This window comes from Ursus americanus, chromosome 18, assembly GCF_024610735.1.
Source record: "Ursus americanus isolate L20-20 chromosome 18, mUrsAme1.1.p, whole genome shotgun sequence".
Taxonomy (NCBI): domain Eukaryota; kingdom Metazoa; phylum Chordata; class Mammalia; order Carnivora; family Ursidae; genus Ursus; species Ursus americanus.
This window is the reverse complement of record NC_142144.1, coordinates 35805841-35830113: the sequence shown is the minus strand read 5'-3', so window position 1 is coordinate 35830113 and position 24273 is coordinate 35805841. Positions and strand designations below refer to the sequence as shown.

The following is a 24273-nucleotide window of genomic DNA, read 5'->3' as shown; positions in this document are numbered from 1 at the left end:
TGGGAGGAGTTGTGTGGAATGCCGACCCAGCTTAAGTGTGGGTTAAAGCTCCTTCTCTAGACGGCAAGGACATTTTAGCCTCCCCCCATGCCTTCCTTAACACACCACACTGGAGAGAAGGAGGAGACAGACAGCGCTTTGCTTAGACACAGAGAGTATATTTTGGTTGATACTCTGCTCCACCTGCACATTAATGAAAATGACAGTAGCAGTCCTCTTCAAGGGACACAGATGTTGGGGGAGGCTACAAAGTCTTTTGATTGTGTTGGGTCTTCTTGAGCAGACCAACATTTCCCTCTGAGGCGAGTGGTGAGACCTAGGGTACATTCCCTGGTTGGGTGGCACAAGCCACTCTAGGACAGTGCCGAGGGCAGTGGCGGGGGTGGCCCAGGACTGAGGCAGAATGGAGTTGGTGAGAGTGCGAGCGGTGCCGGAGCTTACTGTCTGGGGAATGGGGACCATCCAAGAAGGCCAGGCCCACCTGCTTCTCAGTGGGAGAAGATTGGGCCTTGGAGTCCCCTCTTGTCCTATCTGTCTCGGTTCGCCCCGTGGGGCTTCTGGCTGGAGCCAGGCCCTTTTCTACATTTTCTTTTCTGGTGTTGGCCACTTTCCCAGCTGTAGAGAACATGGATTCTTCACGCACTTTGCTTTTTGCCTTGGAGTTAAAACAGTGCAGAAAGGATTTCATCTTACTTCTCAAGCCTGATTCTGGAAGACTGGGCCTCTTGTGAGTATGGACTGGCATCACCTGTCCCTGCAAAACCTGACCTTTCAGAGTTTGGCCAGGCTTACCCTGAGTGAGTTGGCCCAGGAAAAGCTGGCCCTGTGGTGCCTGGGTCACCACAGTCTGGGCATTCTTAGGAATCCTTGCTGGTTTGAGGATGACATTAAGCTTGGTTTGACTGCTGTGCAGGTCGTTCTTCTCAGATACCTTCACCCCAGGGATTCCTGGAGGTGGCTCTGGAAGCTGAATCGGAGGGTGATGCCTGGTACCGTGTTCACAGGGAGCATCAAGATGAAAGCTACAGCTCCGTCGCCAGGGGCTGTGGGGTGTCCTGTTCAGAAGCATCCCTTTTGGCCTCTGGGCTTCATCAGGGTGGCTTATGTCTCTTGTAGAGGAGTGTGCAAACCCTGCATCCCCTTCTCCGTGGTCCCCTGCCACTTTGGGTTTCCCTGGGTCCTCTCTCTTTTCTGCCGGCATGGGGACTTGGGCTGAGTCCTTGCTGTGGCCAGGGCTTTGGGGCTCAGGGCTCCAGGGCTCCTCCAGGCTGGGGCTGTTCACCCTGGCCTCCAACTGAACACAAAGCACCTGGGCCTCTGTCATGTCCCCACTGGGTTGTGAGATCTTAGAGGCCCAGTGGGCAGAACCATGAGGTACTGCTCTTGAACTAGGTTGCTTCTGGTTCTGTTGCACTGCCTTTAACTCAAGGGCCAGCTGTTCTTTAAGGTGGAGCCATTCTGGATCTGGGACACGAGGAGTGTCTGGTGGGATGGGGAGATCCTGGAGCAATGTTTTTCCTTGGTTGTTTAGACTCCCCAGAGACTCCTGTGTGGATGTGTTGTCTGGGGTTGCTACAGTTTGTTCTCTGGACAACCTTGCCTTTATGGGAATTCCCAGTTGTATCTCTAGGATCTTCTTTCTTAGATGGAAATTTAGTTTGGCTAAGATGGGTTTCTTGGGTGTGTAGGGCCCAGAGACCTCTGCCTGGCTTTCTAGAGGCACCATCTTGATCATTTCTTCCACCTGCTCTTCAACCTGGATCTCATCTGCAATGTCTGCACAAGTCTCGTTGGCATCTTGAAAGCATGGCCTAGGACTCAGACACTGCTCTTCAGATGAGATCATCTGAGTCAGAGGTTCAGTTGGGAATTCACCAGGTCCAGGCACCATTCCTGTGATTACAGCTTGGGTAGAGACTGCTGGTGCCATGGCCCTAGAGAGAGCCACATAATAAAGAGCAGGCAGCCCTGACAAGAAGGCCAGGTACTTGTGCCGCAAAGTTGTCTCCAGTTTCTCAATGGCTCCCTCGGACAGAGCTTGGGGCAGCTTAGGGTGTTCAGTGACAGCACCTGGTGAGGCTTGTTGCTGTTGATCAAGGGCCGTTGCGATCCAGGGCACAACTTTCTGTTGTAAGGCAGGGTCAGTTGCTGCCTGTAGTTCCAGGGGCTTGCTTTCTGGGATGCAGGTGAAGGGAGCCACTTGCATGCCCCCGGGGATTATGCACTGCCAAGAGCTATATACACGAGCAGGTACCTTGCCCTGGTGAATCTGCCCACATTTGGAGTTGATGTGGCTCTGCAATATTGCCTTGGCCTGGTCAAACAAGTGTGGCATGGGGACTGACACTGGGTCTGTGATGGGTGGGGATGGGTCACCGGCCCCAGTGGCCTCTAGGGCTGTAGGTTGGGGAGCATGCACGTTGGCTAGGGCTGTGCTGCTCCAGGACAGAGTCGACTGATCAGTGGGGGACAGGAGCAATTGGATGGACTCCTGGATCTTTTGGGGCAGGCCCCAGCGATGGTGAATCAGCTGCCGCTGGAGGTGGAATTCTAGTAGCCTCCGGGCATGCTCTGGGAAAAAGACTAGTTCCCTAGTGAGGACTGTGATGGGCTTCACTGGCCAGGAAGTTTTCACTGTCTCAGGAGACTGGGTTTTGCCACAGGGCTTGTACTTCATGGGGTTCTGGGTGTGCTGAGGTCTCTGGAAAACAGCTGGCAAGCCCCACTGAAGCTGGAGCTGCCTCTGCAGCAGGTGCCATTCCAAGGCATCACACTCGGCCAGAGTCAGAAATGGGACACTGATTTGAGGTTGTTGGTAGTCAGATTGAATGACCCAGTTTGGGGAAGACGGGGAAGAGGGTGTGGCTGATTGGGGTGGAGTTTTGGGTAGCAGAGGGAGGATGGAGAGTTCCTTAAAGAGAAAAGGATCCTTCAAGGGATGCTTGGTCATGCTCCCATTCGTGGAAAAACTTTGAGAGCCTAAGAAGGTGTTAACCAGGGACTCACTATGCAGAGAAGGGAGTCCACAGAATAGCTGGCTGTATTTCTGCTGCAGATGGCCCACTGAGTCATGATCCTTGTACCCAGGAAGTGCATAGAGGCCACTTGAGTCTTTAAGGGCTGGAGAGGGCAAAGCCAGAGCCATATGGTTTGGGATTTGCTGCTGGTGGTGTCTTTGTTCTGGATCCATAATGGACCATTCAGAAACCCAAAAGGCCTGGGTAGGCTGGCTGGCCATACATGAACCCCAGGTCTGGTAGGAATACGTCCCAAATTTTTCAATAGAGAACTTAGAAGTATTCTTCTGGATGAAAGAAACTGGTTGGTTATTTACAGGATGGTAAAACAATGGTGGGTTTGGCATAAGCTGCCTCAGGGACTCCTCCACACGTCTGGGTAGCCCCCACCTCTGGAAATGCATCCATTTTTTCACATGTACCTCAAGAAGCCTCAGGACTTCAGGACTGAGGAATGGCAGGTGGGCAGGGAGGACAGTAACCATATGCAAGGCCATAGGGTGTGTCAGGGTAGTGATTTCTCGGTTCAGGGTCTGCAGACACACCTGGGAATTCAAGGGCTGTTGCCCTTGGTTTCCACAGACAAGGCCGGGGCTGCTCTGCATCATCTCCTGCTGGTTTACTGGAACCATAGTCTCCTCAAATCTTGAACAACATAAAGTCTCTGGGCCCCTGGGCACCTCTGGAATTTGAAATCCCTGCCCCAGCTGGAAGTGTTCAGCCCAGCAATCATGGATCCTGACTGTATCAGCTGACTGGACAGCTGACTGTGTTAAGGATTTCTGATCCACTAATTGCAACACTGGGGGGGTTGCAGATCGAAGTGCAAGTGCTTTGGAGTGTAGGGAATGTTGCTGTAGACTCTGATCGAAAGACACAGTAGACATGGACAAAATCTCTAGGCAAGAGGAGCCCTGCAATTGCCCTGATGAAGGGGGAGAGATCAGGGTGTTCTCACCCACCAGCAACTGCTGAATCTCCAGAGCCATGGCATTGCAGATTTCGCAGCAGGTATCTGCACACAGGAGGCGCCTCACACTTCCCTCCTTAGGAAGCCAGTCCTGGCTGGGAAGGGAGGATGGCAACAGTTACTGATGGAGTGACACCTGCCTCTTTGTTTTGTTTTGCTTTTTTTAAGTAGGCTCCACACCTCGCATGGAGCCCAATGCGGGGCTTGAACTCACAACCCTGAGATCAAGACCTGAGCTGAGATCAAGAGTGGGACACGTAACCGACTGAGCCACCCAGGCACCCCAATACCTGCCTCTTTGACTATGTGTGGCCTGGAGATTTGGCCCACCCTCCCCTAGTCCTGGAAACCTTGGGGCCTGTACTCCCAGGGTGTTTACCCATCTCCTTTTCCTCCTAGGAAAATGCCATTGGCAAGTTATGTTGGCTGGGCTAGGCTGAGGGTCTGGAGCTTGTTGGGCAAGGTCTGAGACAACCCATGGAATGTAGGCCCATGAGAGACTGGGAGGTGGGATGCATTCTCTGTTGATCTACGTTGAGAAGCTGAACCAGGGGAAAGGAACCAGGAAGAGACAGAGAGCCAATTGTTAGATGATGGGACATCACCAGGAACATTACCCAGGACAACCTGGAGTCCATCTCATCTGGGGTTAAGGTGGCCACAGCCTGGCATTCAGTATTCCTAAGCTGTGGAAAATAAGGGAACTCATTGTGGGATGAGTTTTTGTGGGAACTCCGCATTCTGGGGACTATGGAGGGTCCTAGCTCCTGTACATAGCATCTCTTGAGAGCCAATCCCATTCTTTAGAGATTTTAAGAAGAGGACAGAAGACAGGCTCCTTTCTGAGGGCTGTCCCAGGAATTGGCCTCCCTGAAGACAAAACCATGGAGGTAATATCAGCAGGTTCCACGGGTCTGCCCTTACTACAAAGGGAATATGACATGGTGATTTATTTATGCGTGCATTTATCTGTTCTCTTGACTGGATAACTTGTCTGTGGCTGAGTGCAAACTCATGTAGAGTCTTCATTGGGTTACACAGTAGTGAAATCCTGAATTTCAGGACCACTGTGAACCTAGCCCAGAGCAGAACTGGGAAACTCCTCCTTCCTGAGACACCTGTTCCCCCTCTGCCCTGGCAAACCTCTCAACAAGTCTTCAGCATCCACTGTGTCTGACTCCCTCCCAGACATTATCCCTCTTCTCCTCCTTGCCCAAGGCCAAGCAGAGAAATCATCACAGACCAGGCTGGGGGTTTGGAGACTGCAAAGAACAAGTGATCACCTTTTCATGACAGAGAGCAGCTCCCACGGCTTCTCAGCTTCTTCTCGGGAATGTCTCCTAGCTGAAAAACCAGGGCAGTGTTACAAGGAATGAGAGGATGCAGAGACATCCTAGAGGAAGCTGAAGGCCTTTGAGTAAGAGGAGGATGAAAACCCCAACGGTCAATGCCCTAAGGCACGTCTGTGTACAACTTAACCCATTGCAACATGCTGTCCTGGACCTAAATTCATTTGATCATCGCAACCACACCATGAGTGAGGCAGGATCATGAGATTCCCATTTCATGGACCACAGACTGAGCGATGAAGTGACTTCCACAAGGTCGTAAAACTAGTAAATAACACAGCTAAAGGCTTCTGTCCTACTTCCCCATTCTTCATTCCCAGGGACAGGGATAAGGTAAAGAATTTTGGAACATTCCTAGGCTCTGATTTCCCACCCAAGATAGTTTTCTGGGAGAATTTGTCAACTGGGGCAATTGGAGCCTTCAGTGGTTAGAGCACCAGGCTACTGGTTCCAGGGGTCATAGAGGGACAGGAGTCAGGGGAATCTTGTCCATAATGAGGGGAGTCGGAACAGAGACTGAGACCTTACCTCTTGTTGCTGCATCTCTTATCCTGACTTTTCGGTGACGCTTAAAGACAAAATGTTAGAGTATGAAGCTAGCACACCATTTTTTTCATGTTTAAAATATGACAAAGCTAATATACATTTTCCAATCCCTTTCTATGTGTCTGTCTATATTTTATTTACTTTCCTAACTTTCCTTTCTATACCCATTTCTTTTCACCTCAACATTTCCCTTCTCTGCTTGCTTTTATTTTAAGTCTCTTCCATACTCGATACCTCTCATTTATTTCCCAGGAGAAGTTATGCATGAGGTTTATGTTGAAGCAAGAGAAAGAGTGGAACAGATTAAAGGGTGTGTTGGTGTAATAGCCAAAGGATTTCTGTTAACAAATGCCTATAGAAACCACCAACCAGAAAAATCCCACTTATTGGGAGGTACTCTGAGATCCAGGATGTTTCATCTAGGTCCCAACCCAAACCAGATTGAAAGGTTCTTTATTTTTCAACTAGAATACACTGTAGGGTGGCCTGAAAAGGAATTATTACTAGTCTCTGAGAAATACCATATAAGAGTTACTGAATGCATGGTATAAAAATTAGGGGGTGGTGGTGGTAAAAGAGACTCTGAGATTTTTATTTTATTTTATTTTATTTTAAAGATTTTATTTATTTATTTGACAGAGAGAGACAACCAGCGAGAGAGGGAACACAAGCAGGGGGAGTGGGAGAGGAAGAAGCAGGCTTCTAGCGGAGGAGCCTGATGTGGGGCTCGATCCCAGAGCACTGGGAAAACACCCTGAGCCGAAGGCAGACGCTTAACGACTGCGCCACCGAGGCGCCCCGACTATGAGATTTTAAAAGCTTCTTATCTGAGGCTTAATTAGTTCAATCAAGGTCATAATGTTTCCCTACCTGGCAGCAGATCCTTTTAGGTTCCAATCTTAATCCACAGTAACTCTTTGTTACTTGCCAGATAATTAGAAGAATAATGAAGATCAAGCCATAGGTATATAAGGGATACTTGAAATCCCACAGAACAACAGTATGGCTCAACATGGTCTAAGCCTCATTAGCATGAGGAGACCAACCATCCCTATATCTAGGCATTCAGGGTCCTGGTGCCTAATGACTCCCAATGCTATGCCTTGTCATCTCCGCCTCATAGATGATGGAACCAGGCCACCAGACTGCATCACAAAGCCCTTCTGTTTTGCAAGGCAGGTGTAGTGTCAAAGACTTTTATCTGTCTTAGGGAAGCTTATGTGGTGATTTAGCCTGTAGATGAAGGTGTCCAGTTGTCTGTAAGGGTTACAGAGCCTGGGACTAAAGGTGTCTACTCATAGGCAATGTCTGTGCCTCCACTTTGTCTTTACTCTGCACACTCAACATCAGCTTGATGTCTTGGCTTTCTCCTTTACAACTATCTGGTCACTCATCTCCAGAAAACTGGATGTTTAGGGACATAGGGCACCTTTTGAGGAAGAGTGGCTGGGACAGAGGAACCTCCATTAATTCCCCAACCTGTACTAGAAATATATCTGTGAAGCACACATGAGCTTAGGGAGGGCAATCACAATAAAAAAGGAGAGGTTGTGTGATCACAAAAGCAAAACTGAATTGTATGCTGTCTATAAGAAACAAATTTTAAATATAAAGAGAAATCTGCTAAAAGGATAGAAAAAGGTAAATCATGCTAATTCTAATAAAAAGAAAGCTGCAGTGGCCATATTAATATTAGACAAAGATTTCACAAAGAGTACACAGATAAAAGTCATTTCATAGTGATAAATGGGTTAATATACTAGAGAACATAACATCCTAAACATTTATGCTCCTAATAACATAGCTTCAAAATAAGTAAAGTAAAAAAGGACTGAAGGAGAAAAAAGAGATTTTAATAAATAATAGGATAAGTAAAAAAATTCAGTAAAATATAAAATCCTTGAAAACTGCTACCAATTAATATAAATGTCATTTATAGGAATATTTCACCCAATAACAGCAGAATATACATTTAAGTGCACATGAAGCATTTACCAAGATAGAAAATATTCTGTCATAATGCAAATCTCAGCAAATTAAAAGAATTCAAGTCATACAGAATATGTTCTCTGATCACAATGGAATTAAATTAGAAATTAAATTACAGAAATATATCTGGAAAGCACCAAATATTTGAAAACAAAACAACACATTCTAAATAACTCATCAGTAAAAGGAAAAATCAAAAGGGAAATTAAAAAGTATTTTGAACTGAATTTTAAATATATTCTGAATGAAAATTAGAATAAAATTTGTGGGGTGCAGGGAGAGAGAAATATATAGTACTAACAAGGTATATGCAAAAAAACTCAAATCAACAATTTCAGGTTCCACCTTAGAAACAAACAAACAAAAAATAAAATTCAGGGGCGCCTGGGTGGCACAGCGGTTAAGCGTCTGCCTTCGGCTCAGGGCGTGATCCTGGCATTATGGGATCGAGCCCCACATCAGGCTCCTCCGATGTGAGCCTGCTTCTTCCTCTCCCACTCCCCCTGCTTGTGTTCCCTCTCTCGCTGGCTGTCTCTATCTCTGTTGAATAAATAAATAAAATCTTAAAAAAAAATAAAATTCAAAGTAAGCAGAAGGAAGGAAATAATAAATATGAGAAATCTATAAAATAGAAAAGAGAAATACAATAGAGAAAATTGATAATTCCAAAAGCTGTTGCTTTGAAACAATAAAATTGATAAACTCTAGCCAGACTGATCAGGAAAAATAGAGGATTGAAATTACCACTATAAGGAATGAGAGAGGTGACAGCACCACCAATCCTCCAGATAACAAAAGAATAATAAGAGGCTATTATGAACAACTTTATACGAATAAACTCAACAACTTAGATAAAAATGACAAATTTCTTGAAAAATGCAAACTACCAAGGCTCACTTGAGAAGAAGTAAACAACCTAGTAGCCCTGTATCTATAAAGGAAATTGAATTTTTAGTCAAAGACCTTCCCACAAGGAAATCTCCAGGCCCAGTTGTCTTCATTGGTTAATTTTACAAAACATTTAAGAAAGAAATGATACCAATTCTCCACAAACTTTTAGAGTAAAATTAAAGAGGAGGGAATATTTACCAACTTGTTCCATGAGACCAGAACAACCTTGATGCCAAAACCAGACAGACATTACAAGAAATAAAAGTACAGGCAAATATCCCTCACGAGCATAGATAGCAAACTTTTAGTTTTTTTGACTATTTCCTTGGCATCACAGGAACTTTTTATCTTGATGAAGTCCCACAAGTTCATTTTTTCTTTTGTTTCTCTTGCCTTTGGAGACGTGTCATGAAAAAAGTTGCTGTGGCCGACGTCGAAGAGGTTATAGCCTATGTTCTCCTCTAGGATTTTGATGGATTCCTGTCTCACATCGAAGTCTTTCATCCATTTGGAGTTTATCTTTGTGTATGGTGTGAGAGAGTGGTCAAGTTTCATTCTTTTGCATATAGCTGTCCAATTTTCCCAGCACCATTTATTGAAGAGACTGTCTTTTTTCCACTGGATGTTTTTTCCTGCTTTGTCAAAGATTAGTTGCCCAAAGAGCCGAGGGTCCATTTCTGGGTTCTCAATTCTGTTCCCTTGGTCTATGTGTCTGTTTTTGTGCCAGTACCATGCTGTCTTTGTGATCACAGCTTTGTAGTATAGCTTGAAATCAGGCAACATGATGCCCCCAGCTTAATGAAGGCGGGGGGGGGGGGTAAACAGAAGGGGGAATGAACCACGAGAGACTATGGACTCTGGGAAACAAACTGAGGGCTTCAGAGGGGAGGGGGGTGAGGGATTGGGTTAGGCCGGTGATGGGTATTAAGGAGGGCACATATTGCACGGAGCACTGGGTGTTATACGCAAGTAATGAATAATGGAACATTACATCAAAAACTAAGGATGTACTGTATGGTGACTAACATAACATAATAAAAATTATTATTAAAAAAAGAAAACTTTTAAACAAAATTTTAGCAAATTGAAACAAAAAATATATAAAAAGGATAATACATCATGACCAAGTGGGGTTATCCCAGGAATGCAGAGTTGGCTTAATATTTGAAAAATTAATTGATGTAATTCATCATATTAACTAACTAAAAAACAAAAACAATATGATCATGTCAATAGATGTAGAAAAGACATTTGACAAAATACAAGATGCATCCCCGATTTTTAAGATTAACAAACTAAGAAAATAATTCTTCCAGCTGATAAAGGGCACCTATGAAAACCCCACAGCTAAAATCATAGTTAATGATGAAAGACTAGATGCCTCTTCACTAAGATTAATAATAATACAAAGATATCTACTCTTAGAACCTCTATTCAGCATTTTCTTCTTTTTGAAAAGATTTTATTTATTTGAGATAGAGTGAGAGCATGAGTGGGTGGAAGGATAAGGGTGAGGGAGAAGCAGGATCTCCACTGAGCCCCAACATGGGGCTTGATCCCAGGACCCTAAAGTTATGAACTAAGCTGAAGGCAGAAGCTTAACCTACTGAGCCACCCAGGCGCCCCTTCTATTTGGCATTGTACTAGAGGTTCTAGCCAGTGCTATGAGGCAAGGAAAAGAAATAAAAGGCGTCCTGTTGGAAATAAAGAAGGAAATTTGCCTTTATTCACAGATGACATGATCATCTGTGTAGAAAATCCTGTAGAATCTGCAAAAAAAAAAATGCAATTAGAACTGTAAGCGAATTTAGCAAGGTTGTAAGTTATAAATAAAGCTGATATATAAATTCAATTGTGCTTCAACTCGGGATCTGCTTCCAAGTTCACCCAGTCGTTGTTGGCAGAATTCAGTTCATCAGGCTCTTTTGGACTGAGAGCTTTAGTTGTTTGCCACAGGCTACCCTCAGTGGGGTGGGCCTCTCCAACATGACAGCTTAATTCACAAAAGTGTGCACATTAAGAAGTCAATAGAGAAAGTTGACTAGCAAGATGGAAGTAATAATCTTTTGTCACCTAATCATGGAAGGTGATACCCTTCAATGTTGCCATAATCTGTTGGCCAGAAGCATGGTACTCAAGAGGGGATTATACAATACCATGAATATCAGGAGGCAGGGCTCAACAGGAGCCATCTGAGAGAGCGCCTACCACACTAGCCAGAGGAAATCCTGTTCTCTAGGTCAGTTTATTTTTAATTTCTGAAGTCCAATTTCCTTCTAATTACTTTAACCATACTATTTCCAATCAATTCTTTGAGCTAATGATAATTCTATGTGAAAGTAGGTTTCCTTGCCTATTTCTACCCAGCACCCAGTCTGGTTTCACACTAAAATGCAGGGGAATGGTGGGGTGGGGGGTGTCTCTGTAGATCTATGTGCCTGCCTTTCTGTGTGCTTTTACTTCCTTCTGGAATGACTGTTCTTTATCAATTGCAGAAACTCTTACTTATCTTTCAAGATTTAGCTTATGCAGCATCTTCTCAAAAAGTCTTCCACTTATGCACCCTACATACACATACTCATACTGCATTCCACAGGCTGAGTGAGGTTCCATTTGTTCATTTTACCAACATCTATTATGAGGCTGATGTGTGCTTGATACATACTAGGTTGCACTCTGGAAATGTTTGTAGTGTCAGCAAATAAGTAAATGGTGATAAACACGGTGTAATGAGTACATTAAATAGGACTAAATCTGTGTTTCATGGGTCAAGAGCAGAGAACAGGGAGTCCCTCTCCATCTTGCTAGAAAGTTCTGCCTGCCAAGTGCAGTCATACCAGCCAGTCACTGATATGGGATATTCCTTAACTATTGCTGTGCTTCTGTGGGAAGCCAGCACTGTAGCTTTTCATGAAGATTCACGCAAGGCCCCCAGATCATGCCATAATTTTGTCCCCATGTGTTAGAGCTTTGTGGGCTTTCAGTAAATACTAAGCAACAGTAGGATCTCACAGATGCCTCATTCTCTTGAGCTGAGTCCAGGAAGACTCAGTTTCAGTCCTTGGAAACCCCAAAACAACTCAGTTAATTTAGGGTGGCCATATTTTCTGGGATGACTGAAGCTAGTGCTGCTGTGCTGGATAAACAAGTGTGAGTGGAGGGACACTGAATTTACAAAGATGAAAACTAAAAATAGCACGCCAAATCACGCTGGCTAAGAATGAGCATCAAAAGCACTGTGGTGAGGTGTTCTGTTCCTAAAGCAACAGCCAGTGACTGGAGAACAGGCAAACACCTTAAGATGGATTTCCTCAAAGAACAGGAGTCTCATGGAGGGGTAAAGAGACTTTTCCCCCCCCATATAAATTCACAATTTATTATTTTATTTTATTTTTTAAAATTATGTTCAGTTAGCCAGCATATAGTACATCATAAGTTTTTGTTGTAGTGTTCAACAATTCATTAGTTGCGTAGAGATTTTTTTTGTTGTTGTTGTTTTGGTTATGTTCAGAGTCTCATCAGTGTTAATAACAGCAAGATGTGCAGTGAGTTCAGGATGTTGTTAGGTGCATTCTACATTTTTTTTTTTACAGACCCTAGTTCTGTTGGTTTTCCACTTTCTATGTTAGGTATATGGCTTTCCCTGAGGCTCTCACACAATCATTCAGAGACATGCTTCCAGAAGCCAATTATCAACCACTCTGAAAATTTTCACAGTTATGTGAGGATGCTGCTTGTGCTAAATTTCTCCAGCTCAAACCCAGGACAGAAGAGATTTTGAAGCTTCCTACACATGCTTTTAGGGCAGCTGCCCTCCTGGGGGCCAGGTCATAGTGTCCCAGGACACAGCATAAATGCAGCAAACTTTTGACTGTGGTGTTTTTAATCTCTTTTATCATCGTGGTTATGGACACTGGCAAAATTCCACAATGTTGTAGTTCTCCCCTGTGGTCAGAGAAATCACTCGTAGCTACTATATAATTGGCTAATCTCATCCCTGCTAGCCCTGAATCATCATTCAGGCTTTAGCTCTGGGGAAGCAAAGTAGATGTGATGAGCTGGTAGCTGTGTATTCTCTAGAATTGAATTTTGAAGATATGTCTGATCAGTCTCTCCAGTCCATTTTGAGGAAAAGGTACATTTTGAGGTACTGATACCATGATCTCAAACATTTACTGTTGCCCAGTCATTGATGCAGCATTCATTCAACACAGATATATAAAACACATGCTCTCTGAAAGGTAGCAAGAATCATCTGGATTTCTCTACCTCTCTTCTGATCTCAGTGAAAAGTTTGGGCTTTCCTTTCCACCTTTTGAGCCCTCTTTGGTTGCTTCCACCTGTCCTCCCATTCAGAGGTTTCTTTTGCTTTGTTTTTGCCTAATGAAGCCCTCTCACTTTTCAGGAGATCACTGTTATTTACTTTCTCACTTATTTAGCCTTACAGAGAGAGGTTCCTAAACTGCCTTCCTGATGCAGAGCAGCACCCCTCCTTCCACTCTGGCCTCATAAATAAGCAAATTCTCTGCAGAGAATATACATATTTTATACACACATAAACACACAACCCAAGTTGCCATGTATATCTTAGTACCTTAGAAAGACATCTAGACAGACTTTTTGGCTGCAGCAGTACCAAGGAAAATTCAGGCTGTCACCTGCTTTCACTTCCTCTAGTTCAAACAACCAGATGCTCCTATACCTTTATACCTTTGTCTCTCTGATTTTGCTCTTCTCCTTCAAAATCGAATTCACTATATAAACTTTAGAATCAGGTTTTTGGGGGAATTTTTAAATTTAAATTCATTTTAATTAACATATAGTATATTACTAGTTTCAGAGATAGAATTTAGTAATTCATCAGTTACATGTAACACCCAGTGCTCATTCCCTCAAGAGCCCTCCTTAATGCTAGAATCAGTTTATTGATATCTATAAAATAACTTGCTGGGATTTTGATTGGAATTGCATTGAATCTATAGATCAACTGGGAAGAACTGATATCTTGATAATGTTGAGTCTTCCTTTTCTTTAAAAAATGGAATATCTATTTAGTTTTTTAAAATATTGTTCATTAGAATTTTGAAGTTTTCCTTATATAGCTGGTACCTAGGAAAGCAATGGACTTTTGTATATTAACCTTACATCCTGCAACCTTGCTATAATTGTTTACTACAGTTTTGTCAGTTCTTTTGGATTTTCTACATACACACTCACATCATCTGTGAACAAAGATAGTTTGATTTCTTCCTTCCCAGTCTGTATACCTTTCATTTCCTTTTTGTGTCTTATTACATTAGCTAGGACTCTCCAGACATTTGTTTTTACCTGTCATTACCCACTACCACTTGTTTCTCTGGAAATTCAAGCTGATTTTTATTAATTTCTCAAATATACCACGTGCACATGTTGGATATTTGAGAACACTCACTTTTAATCAAGGTGTCTTTTTTATCCTTTTTAATTTTTCTTCAAATTTTACTTTTTAAATTTTAATTCCAGTGTAGTTAACATAACATACAGTGTTATATTCATTTCAGGTGTACAATATAGTGATTCAACAACTCCATATATTACTCAGTGCTTATCAAGATAAGTGTACTCTTAATCCCCTTTACCTATTTCACCCACCTCCCCTCTGGTAACTGTTTGTTCTATATACCTAAGAGTCTGTTTTTTGGTTTGTCTCTTTTGCTTTTCCTTTGTTGGTTTGTTTTGTTTCTTAAATTCCACATATGAGTGAAACCATATGGTATTTGTCTATCTCTGACTGGCTTATTTCCCTTGGCATAACATTCTCTAAATCCATCCACTTTTTGCAAATGGCAAGATTTCACTCTTTTATGGTTAAATAATATTCCATTGTGTATGTATCCTCTTTATCCATTCATCAATTGATGGACAGTTAGGTTGCTTGCATAATTTGGCTCTTGTAAATAATGCAGCTGTAAACATAGGGGTGCATGTATTCCTTTGAATTAATGTTTTTGTATTCTTTGAGTAAATATCCAGTAGTGTGATTTCATAGGGTAGATCTATTTTTACCTTTTGAGGAATCTCCCTATTGTTTTCTATAGTGACTGTATCAGTTTGCATTCCCACCAACAGTGCAAGAGTGTTCTCTTTTAAAACTCACATTGCTTGCCAACACTTGTTGTTTCTTGTGTTTTTTATATTAGCCATTCTGACAGGTGTGAGGTGATACCTTATTGTGGTTTTGATTTGCATTTCCTTGATGATGAATGATGTTGAGTATCTTTTCATGTGTCTGTTGGCCATCTGTGTTTTTCTTTGGAGAAATGTCTGTTCATGTTTTCTGCCTGTTTTTAAATTGGATCATTATTATTTTTTTGGTGTTAAGTTGTATCAATTCTTTATATATTTTGGATACTAGCCCTTTATAGACTATGTCATTTGCAAATATCTTCTATTCAGTAGGGTGTCTTTTAGTTTTGGTTGTTTCCTTTGCTGTGAAGAAGCTTTTTATTTTGATGTAGAACCAATAGTTTATTTTTGCTTTTGTTTTCCTTGCCTCAGGAGGCATATCTAGAAATATGTTGTTACGGCGGATAGCAGAGAAATTACTGCCTGCGCTCTCTTGTAGGATTTTTATGGTTTCAGTTCTCACATTCAGGTCTTTAATCTATTTTGAATTTATTTTTGTGTATGGTGTAAGAAAGTGGTCTAGTTTCATTCTTTTACATATAGCTGTCCAATTTTCCCAACACCATCTGTTGAAGAGACAAAGGTGTCTTTTGTATATAGGTTTGATCCTCTCCTCCATTAACCATTAAAAACTTTGGCCTCATTCATTAAACCTAGTTCTCTTATGTCCTCACAGCTTACTCTCAAAATCAAAGCCATATCAATTCAAAAAGACTTGAGATCTTGTTCAGATTTCGCTGTTTTCTTTTTAAGGTTCTATTTTACATTTTCTGCCTTTAGAGAGGGAAAAAGGTGGGTAGGAAAGGAGCCATCCCAGGTAAAAGGAACAGAAGTGCTCTTAAAGTCTATGGTTGGGGATGGAAAGCATTGGGGTATTTGGGTGTTCTTCTGGGAGGGAGATATGGAGGAGTGTTGTGGGTTTTTTTTTTTTTTCTTTTACTGGTAGATGTCCACTTTGGTTCGCTGAAATTCCTTTAAAGACAGTCTCCCAAAGCCAGTGTAATGACATGATTAACAACTGAGATAGCTTAATAGTGATTCTTGTTATCCTTATGGAGAATAATGGTTGTAGCAGGACTACAGTGTATTAGGAGGTGCCTGTAGTTAATTTGCTAATACAATATTAATGAGTCAGTTCACTTAAAGTGTAACTCCCCTAATTGGTTGGCCTTTGTTCAATAACTCTTACTATGTTGTCTGAAAAAGCGTGTAAGAACTAAATTATTACCACTGATTTTCCTCCAAGGAATAATTCTTGAAAAGTTAAAATTTCAAGCATGTTTATTCTAGGTTTTTGAGCAAGTGTTTCTCGGTTTTTAAAATGTAAACATTTTATGACTGCTCCCTAAAACTTCTGATACAATTCTGGGAGAGGGCTTCCCCAAACTATTTAGAGAGCTGGTACCTTCTGTGTCTTCCCAAGAATGAAGAAGATACTGTAAACCTCTGCTGTTTTGTAGTCTATGTTACAAAAAAAGGGGGGGGAGTAATGTGTTTTAATATTTGTCTTCCAAATATAAATATATATATTCTAATTAATATGGTTTTTCAATCCACTCATTTCTGTCCCTCTTCTTGGAGTTTCTTCTTATAGACACCTCCCACCTGCCCACTGGATCCATCTAGTTCACCATTTAAGAATCATTGCTCTAGACTTTGATTTTTGTTGAGATTGTTTCCACATTTTAAAAAAGATTTTATTTATGTATTGGAGAGAGATAGAGACAGAGATAGCGAGAGAGAGAGCAGGAGCAGGGAAGAGAAAGAGAAGCAGGCTCCCCACTGAGCAGGGAGCCCGACGTGGAGCTCGATCCCAGGACCCTGGGATCATGACCTGAGCCGAAAGCAGATAACCAGCTGAGCCACCCAGGCTCCCCTATTTCCACATTTAAATCACTAAAAGCAATGCTCCGATAAATATTCTTTTATATGTATTCACAAGTCAAAAACGATCAGCCTCTCATATAGAGTGCGGTTTTTTTTTTTCAGTCAAATGTATATTAGTAGCTGTCCATCTCTGTTAGACCTTCCAACCAACCAGACTCTTAAGACAAGCTTGAGAATTCTGTTCTTGCACCACAGAAGTCAAGGGGAAGGCTTACCTTATACTCCACAATGTTGTCCTTGTCTTTTAGAGGTAACCATCTTTAAATCAAGACAAAAATGTAGTTCTGTAATCAAAAATGTAAAATTATCCTAAGGCTGTGTTTCTCAAATTGTAGGTCCAGACTCATTGGGAAGTCATGAAATTATCTGAGAGAATCATTATCAGGACTGTTTTAATGAAATAGGATAAAAAGGATAGAAAATATCAGGGAACATCACATGAAGTAAAAGTAGGATTGTTTCACAAAACTTTGGGTTCAGTTGTAGATGTATGAACACGTGTTTATAACTGTGTATATACAGCTATATTCTTGCTATGGGTCACAGTAAAAAAAATCTTGTGGGGCACCAGGGTGGCTCAGTTGGTTAAGCATCTGACTCTTGATTTCAGCTCAGGTCATGATCTCAAGGTCGTGAGATTGAGCCCCACATGGGGCTCTATGCTGGGTGCAGAGCCTGCTTAAGATTCTCTCGAGATTGAGAGAGAGAGCAAGCACAGGAGGGGCAGAGGGAGAGGGAGAGAGAATCCCAAGCAGACCCCCTGCTGAGCACACAATGGGGGGTCTCAATCCCAGGACCCTGAGATCACGACCTGAGACAAAACCAGGGGTCAGATGCTTAACTGACTGCACCATCCAGGTACCCCAATATTCTGCCATTTTTATACCATTTATACGTTCACCTATTCCCCACCACCTCATTCTATAATCATCATCATCATCATCAATATATGGTTCTTTTTTGTAATATTTACATACATTGAAGTGTACAATTTTTAGCTGTATACTTTTGACAAAAGGATATTACAGTATAGAACATTTCCAACACCCTAGAAAGTTCCCTTGTATCCTTTTTCAGCCAATGCCTAGCCTATAAGAAATAATAAATGTTTTTATTTTTTTCACCTTAGTTTTTCCTTCTCTAGTTAGTGTGTTCTTTTTTGTCACTGTTGAATAGTAATCTGTTATGTGAATGTAACATTAGGTTTTCATTTTTTACTATTATAAATAAAGCTTCTATGAACATGCCTATGCAAAAAAACCCAAACACATTCTCTCTCCCCCCTCCTTCTGCCCCTCCCCCACTTGTGCTCACTCTCTCTCTTCAAAAAAAAAAAATGAAGTAAAATAAAAATCTGAAAGACTTACCACAAAAGGCTTCTGAGAAAAAGTGTGGCCTTGGAAATAATAATTGATCATGAGGAAGGTCTACAGTGAAGAATTGTGTGTCAGGTTTTTTTTTTTTTTAAGATTTTATTTATTTATTTGAGAGAGAGAGAGAGCAAGTGGGGGGAGGGGCAGAGGGAGAGGGAGAGAAAATCCCAAGAAGGCTCCATGATGAGCGAGGAGCCCATCATGGGGCTCAGTTCTAGGATTCCAAGATCATGAACTGGGCCAAAACCAAGAGTTAGCGGCTCAATGGACTGAGCCACCCAGGCACCCCTCAGTTGTTGTTTTTTTAAAGATTTATTTTAGAGAGAGCACACACATAAGAGAGCACAGGGGGCAGAGGCAGAGGGAGAGAGTCTCAAGCACACTGAGCAGGGAGCCTGACTGGGAATTCGATCTCATAACCCTGAGATCATGACCTGAACTGAAACCAGTCAGATGCTTAACAGACTGTACCATCCAGGTGCCCCACTCCCACTTTCTTTCTTTTTTTTTTTTTTTTGAGATTTATTTATTTAAAAAAAATTCAAGATTTATCTATTTTAGAGAGAGAGAGAGAGAGGGCGTGTGAGTGCAGGGGGGAGGAGCAGAGCAGATTTTTAAATTAAATTTTTTGTGTATGGTTGAGACACGATGTTATGTTAGTTTCCAGTGTATAACATAGTGCTTCAACATATTTATGCTATGTTCACCACAAGTGTAGCTACCATCTGTCCACATACATCACTATTACAATATCATTGACTGTATTCTTAATGCTGTATCTTCTAGTCCCTTCACCCATTTTGCCCAACAACCCCACCTCCTCCCCTTGGGAAACCATCAGTTTGTTCTCTGTATTTATAGGTCTGATTCTGCTTTTTTGTTTATTCATATTTTTGATTCCACATATTAGTGAAATCATATGGCATTTGTCTTAGTCCGCATTATTTCATTTAGCATTATATCTTCTAGGTCCATTCATTGTCTCAAATGGCATGATCGCATCCTTTTTATGGCTGTAAAATATTCCTTTAATATAAGGGGTGTGTGTGTATGCTGCATCTTCCTTATCCATTCATCTACTGATAGACATTTATGTTGCTTCCATATCTTGGCTATTGGAAATAATGCTGCAGTAAACAAAGGGGTGCATATATCTTTTTGAATTGATGTTTTCATTTTTCTTTGGGTAAATACCCAGTAGTGGAATTATTGGATCTATTTTTAATTTTTGAGGAACTTTCATACTGTTTTCCACAGTGGCTATACCAATTTACATTCTAGGTTGTATGTCAGTTTCACATTCTCCCCCCTGGTGTGGTGTGCCTGTTCCCCTCAGGGAACCTGCTTTCCCACCTACCCATAGAGCACAGCTGGGGCTCATGAGGCATGTGGACGGTGCCTGGAAAGGACAGTGTCTGGAAACTATAGACCCAGCTTCTTACTTCAATAAACTCCTAGGTGAATAGCCTAAAAAATGTTTACACATATACACACAGTCCTCCCCTGCCCCACGGCTGGATATACCCTGGCTGGATGCTCCAATTAAGTCCATGGACTTTTTAAAGAACTTGAAAGAAAAGTATGAGTATGCTAGATGTTATGACAGAAAGGAAACTCTGTGATTTCTCTGTTCCAATACTCACTGATAGAAAGGGAAACTGAAACCCAAAGTGGTAAAACTTTGTCTTCTGGGTCACAGAGTGCTATATGTAAAACTAAAAGAAGCCACCTTGTTGCCAACTCTGGGATTTTTAAATTATATAATAAACTATGTAATTAATTTGCAATGTAAAAAATTTAGAAAATACAGATTAACAAAAGATGGAAAGTAGAAACGTACATATACTTTTTCTTTCAAGAATGAGATTATGAGAAAATCTGTATGACCTTAGGTTTGATGATGACTTCTTAGATGCATCATCAAAAGCACAGCCTATGAAAAAAAAAATAAGTTGGACTTCATTAAAACTAAAAATTTCTTTCCAAAAAACACTGTTAAGAGAATGAATAAACAAGCTACACTTTGAGAAAATCTGTGCAAAAGATATTGGACTGGTATCCAAAGTACACAAAAAATTATTTAAATTCAATTAGAAAATAACCCAATTTAAAAATGGACAAGAGACCTGAACCCTTCACCAAAAAAGATACAGAAAGATATTCAACATTATATGTCAATAGAGAACTGAAAATTAAAACCACTATGAGATACCACTACACACCTATTAGAATGGCCAAAATCTAGAACACTGACAACAGTGAACGCTGGTAAGGAGGTGGAGCAATAGGAACTCTCACTCATTGCTGGTGGGAAAGCAAAATGCTGCTGTGGAAAACAATTTGGTGGCGGTTTCTCTAAAACATAGAATTACCATATGATTCAACAATTCCACTTCTAGGTACATATCCAAAGGATTAGAAAGCAGGGACTCAAGCAGATACTTGCACGCCAATGTTCCTTGTAGCATTTCTCACAGTAGCTAAAAGTAGAAACAATCCAAGTGTCCATCAATGGATAAATGGATAAGCAAAATGTAATATATACACAAAGTGGAATATTTAGCAATAAAAAGAAATTAAATTCTGATACATCTACAATATAGGTGAATCTTGAACACATTATGTTACGTCATACACAAATAAGACAGACACAAAAGGACAGATATTGCATGATTCCTCTTATATGAAGTACCTAAAATAAGGAAATTGATAGAGACAGAAAACAGAAGTTACCAGGTGCTGGGGTAGGGTGGGGGAAGTTGGGGGTTACTGTTTAATGAGTACAGAGTTTCTGTTTGGGTTGATGAAAAAGCTTTAGAAATAGTGATGTTGGTTATACAACACTGTGAATGTACTTGATGTTACTGAATTATTCACTTAAAAATGGTTAAAATAGTAAATTTCGTGTTATGTATATTTTACCACAATTTTTTTTCAAGATTTTATTTATTTATTTGACAGAGAGAGAGAGACAGCCAGCAAGAGAGGGAACACAAGCAGGGGGAGTGGGAGAGGAAGAAGCAGGCTCCTAGCAGAGGAGCCTGATGCAGGGCTCGATTCCAGAATGCCGGGATCACGCCCTGAGCCAGAGGCAGACACTTAATAACTGAGCCACCCAGGCACCCCTATTTTACCACAATATTAAAAAAAAAGCAGTGGTTGCCAAGGGTTTAGGGGAAGGAAAAAGGAATGAATAGGTGGAACACAGGGAATTCTTAGGGTACAGAAACTATTCTGTAGGATACCTTAATGGTGGATACACATCATTATACATTGGTCAAAACCCATAGTATGTATAACACAAAGAATGAATCCTAATGTAAACTATGAACCTTGGTTAATAATAATATATCAATATTGGCTCATCAATTTTAATAATACGCCACACTAAATGAAAGATGTTAAAAGATGGGTAACTGTATGTGGCCAAGGCTGGGAAGAGGTATATGGAAATTCCCTGTACTTGCTGCTCAATATTTCTGCAAACCTAAAACTGTTCTAAAAATAAAATCTATTAATATTTTTAAAATTAGACTGTAATATGATTATTTTTGTAACTTGCTTTTTTCACTACTATGTTCATATATTACTATCATCCTTCCAGGGAGTCAGCCTGGATAGTGAAGGGCAAGTATAGGGTGGTGATGGGAAGTTAGGCCAAAATAGAGATGAGGCTTAGGGGCAAAGGATATTTTACCCAAAGACCTACAGAGTAGAGCGAATAGAATTTTGAGCGGATGAGCAAAGATAACTGAGCCCTTGAATCTAAGAATCTCCAACAGATTAGGAATTTGAGTAGGGCAGGGAGTTTCAACTCATGTTCAGGGAATCCTGGTCCCCTGCTGGCAAGAGGCTGGCATGACAGAACTGAGCAAGAGCAGGGAAATGAAGTCTCACACAATTACTTCTGTGCTCAGAATATTCTATCACCTCCCTGCCACAGCGGAATGAGCAGGAACAAGGCTAGCAGTTGTGGTCAGCTGTTTGAAATTTCCGTGATAGAAATTCACTGGGGGCAGGTAGAAGCCTGTGGGGGACCATGGGAAGGACCTGCTCCACCTAAGCCAGGATGTGTGCACATTAACCTTGGCTTTTCACCTGATGCTGCGGTGACCCTTCTGAGTCACATTCCTTCTCCTGGGCATCCTCCTACATGGTTCTCTGCCCATCTCCCACCAGGCAGGGAGGATGTGCCTGTCACAAGACCTCCTATGATCTCCGGGGATGTTTTAGGAAAACAACTGGAGAGTGTTGGCTCAGCAGGCTTGGGCCTTGTGGCTCCTCACCCTGAGGGCCACTACAGGGGCTGGGCCCCCATCCATTAGGCACAGAATCATTGTGCTTCTTCCTATCCTGGCTTTTCTGTATCTTGCTAACAGTGGACACATTGGGTCCTATCAGTGGAAGAGAGTCCTGCCACCACCTCTTCTTGATTTGATGGGATACTGGATTCCCTTGCCAATCAGTGGAGCGGGAGCATCCCATAGTCCCCCATATCACCTTACAGGGAGATTACAGCATTTCCTGCACTTCCTTTGGCTCTTGGCTCCTGCGTGGTAGGTCAGGAGGTGGGAATGCAGAGGTGCCACCTTCTGAGAGATACAGGTGTCCAAAACAGAGATCTGTATCTTCCTCTCAGGGTGGCCTCTGTCTTTCTGCTGGGTCTGGTATGTGTGATTCTGTAGTAGAGGGGGACAGGGAATCAGGAGTTCACTTTTTTTTTTTAAAGATTTTATTTATTTATTTGACAGAGAGATAGGCAGCCAGCGAGAGAAGGAACACAAGAGGGGGAGTGGGAGAGGAAGAAGCAGGCTCCCAGCGGAGGAGCCTGATGTGGGGCTTGATCGCAGGACTCTGGGATCACGCCCTGAGCCGAAGGCAGACGCTTAATGACTGAGCCACCCAGGCGCCCCAGGAGTTCACTTTTGAGATGAATATTGGACATCTATATGTTTATTTTGATTAGGCAATTTGGGCATGTGAGACTGTCTACCCAGGAGATCACAATCTGCATAGAGACAAGGCCTGTGTCTTGGCGACTGTTATGTCTGCCATAGTTCTTGGAAGACAGTAAGTACTCAAATATTTTAATTGTTGAATGTAAGGTGCCTTTCAAGGTCATTTTCATTTTGACACCTTTATGTGACCCCAGGGTTCTCCTTATCAGCTGAGTACCTTCTCCTGGGGCAGGACCCCATACACCATAGCTCTCATCACACCGATGTAATAACTTTTCTGTCTCCCTAGCCTACTCTCATGGTTCATGGTTTTAAATACATCTATCTATCGATCTATCTTTATCATCATCATCATCATCATCATCATCATCATCATCATCATCATCATCTATGTATATCTATGTATCTAGTTGTCTGTCTGTCCAAAGCCTGGGCCCTTCCATGAACTCCAGGGTCATATGCTCAAATTGTCTAATCAATATATACACTTGAATGTCCAGTATCTACCTCTGTGTAAAAGTGAACTACTAACTGAACATAATTAAAAAAAGTTTTTTTTAAGTGAACTCCTGATTACCACTCTCCCTATCCAATCACACATATCACTCTATTCCAGTCCTAACATTTCTCACATCAGTTAATGGTAACTCCATATTGCCAGAAGTTTGGGCCAAAAACATTGGTGTTATCCTTGATTTTTTATTTTTTCTGTTCAGATCCAATGTATCAATAGATGGATATCAGTATCCTATTGTCTCTACTTCAAAATGAATCCAGCATCTAAACACTTCTAGTCTCCTCTGCTGCTAAAATTACTGGAATAATCTCATAACTAATCTCCTTGCTTCTATCCACATCTATACCCCCAACACTGTCATTAGCAACTCAGCCTAAGTGATCCTTTTAAAACATAAGGCAGATCTAAGCAGATCCTCTAACAGCAACTTCCATTTATTCAAAAAGTCAAAGTCTTTGCAATGACCTTCTAGGCCTTACCTCATTTAGCCCCTTTACTGTTCTGACTTTGTCCTCCATGACTTTCCCCCTTAATGATTACTCTGCTTCTGTCACTGTCCTTCCTTGGAATAGCTCAGGCATGCTCTAGCCTCCAGGCCGTTCATGTTTCTG

The 24273-nt window shown here is 41.8% G+C and overlaps 1 protein-coding gene across 2 annotated transcripts; it reads right to left on the bottom strand.

Annotated features, from left to right (window-relative positions):
* Positions 1-245: 245 nt before the first annotated feature.
* On the bottom strand, positions 246-7552 carry LOC123781202 (protein SPATA31F1-like). Of its 2 annotated transcripts, XM_087869691.1 has the most exons (5): positions 6753-7552; positions 5865-5904; positions 5271-5331; positions 3980-4082; positions 246-3880 (listed from the first exon to the last, which is right to left on the bottom strand). In XM_087869691.1, the coding sequence occupies exons 1-5, from the start codon at positions 6894-6896 to the stop codon at positions 317-319; spliced, it is 3912 nt and encodes a 1303-aa protein (XP_087725817.1). In that variant the 5' UTR covers positions 6897-7552; the 3' UTR covers positions 246-316. The 2 variants fall into 2 exon arrangements, with proteins under 2 accessions (XP_087725817.1, XP_045636551.2); XM_045780595.2 differs by having other exon boundaries at positions 246-4082.
* Between the last annotated feature and the right edge of the window lie 16721 nt (positions 7553-24273).

What these genes read in the sequence shown, in the direction of transcription:
- LOC123781202 (XM_045780595.2), bottom strand. Translation starts at nt 6,896, where the DNA reads ATGTTGAGCCATACTGTTGTTCTGTGGGATTTCAAGTATCCCTTATAT. An exon ending in CTAAAAGGATCTGCTGCCAG is followed by an intron (nt 5,905 to 6,752) that starts GTAGGGAAACAT and finishes TTTGTCTTTAAG; the next exon opens with CGTCACCGAAAAGTCAGGAT. An exon ending in CTGCTCTCTGTCATGAAAAG is followed by an intron (nt 4,083 to 5,270) that starts GTGATCACTTGT and finishes CTCCCTTCCCAG; the next exon opens with CCAGGACTGGCTTCCTAAGG.